Source organism: Pongo pygmaeus, chromosome 4, assembly GCF_028885625.2.
Source record: "Pongo pygmaeus isolate AG05252 chromosome 4, NHGRI_mPonPyg2-v2.0_pri, whole genome shotgun sequence".
In the NCBI taxonomy this organism is placed as follows: Eukaryota; Metazoa; Chordata; class Mammalia; order Primates; family Hominidae; genus Pongo; species Pongo pygmaeus.
In genome coordinates, this window is record NC_072377.2 from 126250229 (window position 1) to 126256272 (window position 6044).

General features: G+C 40.5%; 1 protein-coding gene across 1 annotated transcript; it reads left to right on the forward strand.

Annotated features, from left to right (window-relative positions):
* The first annotated feature begins 2350 nt into the window (after positions 1-2350).
* On the forward strand, positions 2351-3830 carry FTMT (ferritin mitochondrial). Its single transcript, XM_054489076.1, has one exon. It carries the CDS (start codon positions 2450-2452, stop codon positions 3176-3178), a length of 729 nt encoding a protein of 242 aa, XP_054345051.1. The 5' UTR covers positions 2351-2449; the 3' UTR covers positions 3179-3830.
* The last annotated feature ends 2214 nt before the right edge of the window (positions 3831-6044 follow it).

Genomic DNA, 6044 nt, shown 5'->3' on the forward strand with positions numbered 1-6044 from the left:
ATATAATACAAGAATTTTCACCTCACTACCCATATATTATAGCAACAATATAATGTCTGTAAACATCCTTTGTAAGCTGTAAAGGTCTTTTCATATTCAATAACAGTAATACTTGCTTACTGAATAATTAAGATAATTAATTTTGAATAATTAAGCAGGAATTATCCAATAAAAACTATTAAAGTGTATTCCAAGTGCTTATCCTGTGTCAAGCACTGTGATAAATGCTCTGCATGCATTCTCTTATTTAATTCTTTCAACCACCCATGGGAAGTAAGTAGCTTCCTCAATTTACAACTAAGGCAACTAACCTAGAAAGATAATCTGAACTGACCAAGGAAATAAAGGAAAGTAATATAGACACAGTAATATACAGATAACATAAAGAAGACCTGAACAGAAGCAGTGCTAATATCAAAGTCACAGACAATAACCATAAGAATCAAACAACCATAACAAAAACAAATAGCTCAATATATGAATGGACAAAGATTTGAATATACACTTCACCAAGAATATGTGGTTGACAGAAGGCAGGTGCAAACATACTTAGCATCAGTAATCATTATAGAGATGCAAATTAAAAACACATTGAAACACCAGCACACGGTCATTAGAAATTTTTAAATTTTAATTAAAATTAAATGACTGACAATACCATGTGTAAGCATAAAATGTGAAGGAACTTGAACTCTTAACACTCTGCTGATGGGAAAGTAAAATGCCATAATCACCTTGGAAAACAGTTTGGAAATTTCTTTAAAAATTAAACATATACCTATCATGTAATCCAGCTTTTCCTACAAGGTATTTTATCAAGAGAAATGAGAGCATCTGACCACAGAAAGACTTATACAGGAATGTCTATAACGGCTTCATTTTAATAGCCAAAAACTATTACAACAAAAATGTCCATCATCAGATGAAAGGATAAACGAATTGTGGTATATACATACAATGGAATACTACTCAGCAATAAAAGAAACTACTGAAACAAGCTACAGTATGGATGGATCCTAAAATAATTACACTGACTAAAAGAAAGCAAGTAAAAAGGAGCATATACTGTTGACTCTATTTACATGAACTATCTGCATCTGCAGTTTATTGTATGTCAATTATACATCTCTATATAAAGCTGTTTTATATGTCTATATTCACTTTTGTGTGTCTGTAATACACGTTTTTCATTTTTTTAAACCTCTGAGCATTACCATCAACATTTTAACAATAGTAATCTCGGCAGAAGACGAATTAGGGTTGTTTTGAATTTTCTTCTGTGTGCTTACCCTTATTTTTTCAGTACCCCACAACAACAATTACATAAATACTATTTTAACACTAAATGCTATTTAAAGTTTAATTTTTAAAGAGCCATTTTAAGAGGATATAATCTCTGCACTAACAAAAGATGGGAAAGTAACGTATTTTGAGTTCAGAGGCATTTTATTCCTCCTAGGGTTTCTACGGTATCTCATTTCTCATTTCTTTCTTTCTTTTTCCTTTTTTTTTTTTTTTTTTTTTGGTTTTCTTTTTGAGACGGAGTCTTGCTTTGTCGCCCAGGCTGTAGTGCAGTGGCGCAATCTCGGCTCACTGCAAGCTCCGCCTCCCGGGTTCACGCCATTCTCCTGCCTCAGCCTCCCGAGTAGCTGGGACTACAGGCGCCTGCCACCATGCCCGGCTAATTTTTTGTATTTTTAGTAGAGACGAGGTTTCACCGTGTTAACCAGGATGGTCTCGATCTCCTGACCTCGTGATCCGCCCTCCTTGGCCTCCCAAAGGCGTGAGCCACGGCGCCCGGCCTACAGTATCTCATTTCTTCACAATGAAGATACATTTTATGTTTAAAAATAAAATATGCATGTATTTTAAAAGAAACAGAGTCTTAAAAATGTTCCCACTATGCTGGCAATTGTTTCCATACTTACATGTTAAATAACCAGTTAATTTATGTACACCTGCTTTGGATGTGGACCTTTATTCTCACAGGTAAATTGGTGACTTTTGGTTCACCCTTTTCACTGTGTTGCCAGTCCAACTCTTGGTCCTTATGAAAAGGTCAGAGAAGAAGGGGGAGGACAGCTTGGTCCCTTCTTTGGGAAGTCCCAGTGCCTACTCTCCTGACAGCCTTTTTAACGCAGATGAAATCAGTGACAATCGCCAAAGAGCAGAAATCTCGCGTCGACGTGGGGGCGAATGCTCACGGAATCGTGACTGGGCATCCGCGCTGGCCTCCGCCTAGACTGCGCCCCACGCGGGTCCCCAGCGCCCCCGGCGGCCCTTCCCCCGCGCCCTCCGCGTGGAACCCCGCTCCTCTGGAAGAGAAGGGGTGTGTGACGCAGTCACCGTTGCCTAGGGCCACGTTCTGATCAGATCTGACGCCTCCAGCGCCCGACCCCGCGCCAAGAGGGCCGAGCCTCAGTTTCCCCACTTCCAAGGAGGCGGCGCTATGCTGTCCTGCTTCAGGCTCCTTTCCAGGCACATCAGCCCTTCGCTGGCGTCTCTGCGCCCGGTGAGCCGCTGCTTCGCCCTTCCGCTGCGTTGGGCCCCGGGGCGCCCCTCGGACCCCAGGCCGATCGCCCCTCGCCGCCCCCTGGCCGCAGCCGCCTCCTCCCGGGACCCTACCGAGCCCACCGCCGGCTCCTCTCGGGTGCGCCAGAACTTCCACCCCGAATCCGAGGCTGCCATCAACCGCCAGATCAACCTCGAGCTCTATGCGTCCTACGTGTACTTGTCCATGGCCTATTACTTCTCCCGGGATGACGTGGCCTTGAACAACTTCTCCAGGTATTTCCTTCACCAGTCCCGGGAGGAGACCGAGCACGCGGAGAAGCTGATGAGGCTGCAGAACCAGCGAGGAGGCCGGATCCGCCTGCAGGACATCAAGAAGCCGGACCAGGACGACTGGGAAAGCGGGCTGCATGCCATGGAGTGTGCTCTACTCTTGGAAAAGAATGTGAACCAGTCGTTGCTGGAATTGCACACTCTAGCCTCAGACAAAGGTGACCCCCATTTGTGCGATTTCCTGGAAACCTACTACCTGAATGAGCAGGTGAAGTCTATCAAAGAACTAGGTGACCACGTGCACAACTTAGTGAAGATGGGGGCCCCGGATGCTGGCCTGGCGGAGTACCTTTTTGACACACATACCCTTGGAAATGAAAACAAGCAGAACTAAGCCACGGGCTGCCTTCCTCCCAGGCCAGTGGGTCCGAAGACCAAAGTCAGCTGTCTCCTGCTTTCTTGCCCTTAAAATCACCTCCATCTTTATATTTTTCTGTTATACTATTCCTCCAATAAAGTGATTTGTAGAAAAAAAAAATGTTTTGCCTATGTTTAACAAGGGCTTTTTATTAACCATCAAGGCACTTATTTTCCCAGGCTCAAAGATAGCCCAGGTAACTATGGTATGAAAAGGACTCCAAAAAGCTACTGAAAGAGTGTGCAAACTAACGTTCTCCAGTTGCCAGGTATTATCAGAATATGAACCTACACTTCAATTCTGTGATTTTTAATTCAACAAGTGCCTGCCATATTCAATACCTTATGCAAAACGCTAAAGTGGGAAAATGGATAAAAATATACAAATAACTATAAGCGTAGAATATTTAGTACTGTGAAAATTATACATGCAAAAATGCCATGACAGCTTTTGCCTTTTCCCAGTGTGTCCCAAGAAGCAGTACTGTCTGGAGATTGTTTTTTAAAAGAATTCGTAGTCAAATTTGGGATAAGCTACATGAACTATCAGTGTTGGTCTTGGAAAATCACAGTATATATTAATATTTTAAGGGCTCTGGGAAGTTTTGCAATTAAACAATAAATATAAAAGCTTTAATTATTTTTGTTTAGCTCAGTGTTTTCCAAACATAATGCAATCTCAGTGTTTTGTTGTTTTAATGTTGGTAATATAACAAACCAGATCTGATTCCACACTCTATATACTTCACCATCGAGTCTCTCTTTTAACCTGCCAAGAAGAGTGAAAACACTGCATAAAACACCTTTCTGTGGTCTTTAAAATGGACAGAAAAGAACATCGAGGTTTAAAAAGTCAAGAAGGGATCCAGAATAGAGGAGGCATCTAGTCAGGTAGATGTTTTCTTTAGGCATGGAAGTGAGGAGTGGGAGAGTCCAGCATCGGAATAGACTAGAACACTGAGTGGTGATTGGAAAGATGGGCTGGGGCAGAGTACAGAGGTGAGAAGGGTTTGGGCTTAATTCAGGGGACAAAGGCAAGGTCTTCAAAGGCTCTTAACAGAAGAAAACAGTGCTCAAAATTTAGCAATCTGAAGCTTAGTCTGGTTATACAGAATAAGAATCTGAAAACCTAAATATCTGTTAGTTTGGGTTTTCTGAAACACAGATGCCAAAATGGGATTAAGTGTACAAGAAATTAGGGGAAACAGACCTCTGAGAGAAAATGGAAAAGCAGCAAGTGGGAGAAGCAGGGAAAGCCTTCAGGCTTCATGCAAATGTAATCCCCCCAGGGATGAAGAAGGGAAGTTGTGCATATTTCTTTGGAAAGGTCTGCAAGGCGATCAGGGAGGCCTCAAGCCAAAGTCACTAGTCAGAGGAATCCCAAGTCTCCCAGAAATGAGCCTAAGTACCTTTCCTGTATTTAGGTATTGACTGGGAAGTATGGGCTTGCAGCAAACCAAGTAATGAATCAATTTCAGAGCACGGCAGCTGAGGCTCTTGGCAAATTGTGCTCCCTGCAGTCCAAGACCTGAGAGCTACATGCATATTACGGCACAAGCTCAACAAAATGGCTTAGATTAAAACACCAAACACAGTGTTTTAGATTAATACACAGAATATTCTGCAGCTATTGTTAAATATGATTTTGTACAAACACCTTATGATGTGGATAGAAATTCTCAATGTTTTATGTTAAAAATGAGGAAAATTACAAGATGGGGTTATATAATTCTATATGTACAATTATAAGACAAATTATATTATATATGTATATAAAATGACAAAGTATATATACCAACAAGCAAAGCTAGAAAATTCTTTTAAATAGTGAGATTGTGGTTGATATTTATTTTCTTTAATTACATGTCTTTTAAAAATACATTTGTTATAATGGACAGCCATTATTATAATAAGACAAGAAAAGCAAAACATAAGATGGAGGGAAAAGCAATAAATGCCAGAATTATGGTAAAATCAATGGAAATACAAACAGATTCTGGTAAGTGTTTAAAGGCAGAATCATTTCAATTTTGTGATCAATTTAACAATTGGAGCTAAAGAAATGAGGTATGGGAGAAAAAGTGATGGACCTAAAATTTGAGTTACTGGAGAATAGGATATTTGAGAATAGAGACCTCAACAGGAGGGATAATTGGAGGTGGGGGAATGCATAATGATTTTTGTTGATTTTGTTGATTTTGTTGATCATTCTCACTTTACATTCTATTCTTAAGTGGGCCTATTTTGCTGCTCAGGAATCCTGTTATATTTCTATACAAAATCTCTTCAATTTTTCTAGATGAATGGTTTTCAAACTGTACCTTGCAACCCATTAGTGTGTCATGAAATATTTACTGAGTCACTACACACATTTTGTGAATAAAATAGAGTAGAATTGAAGTGACAGTAGGTGAAGTAAGGGTATTATTTCCTGAAGCTCTTGTTTCAGGTGTGTGAGTGTGTGAGTGTGTGTGTGTGTGTTGTGAATTTACATCCTGGATAGTGATATTTCTTATTCTGCGTTTCTGTCAAAAACTTTCAATAGCTGCTCTCCTAGATAATTATTTTACAGATTCTCTTTTCTCCTCAAATCTCCAAATCTCCTCTCCCTCCCCACTGTCAGTTGATAATCCGCTTACTTCACTGAGAAATTAGAAGTACTAAAGGAGAACTTCACACTTTTTCATCATTGACTTAATCATATGCTTATATCTGTGTTCACTTAGATTTTGTTCTGCTAGAATGGTTGTTGCATCAATGTTCCTCCTTAAAACCAATGTCCTCAATCCTAACCTCCCCACATACGCAAGGACACAGGGATATCACACCTACAGTTATCCTCT

Coding starts and splice junctions, on each gene's coding strand:
- FTMT (XM_054489076.1), top strand. CDS start 2,450: ATGCTGTCCTGCTTCAGGCTCCTTTCCAGGCACATCAGCCCTTCGCTG.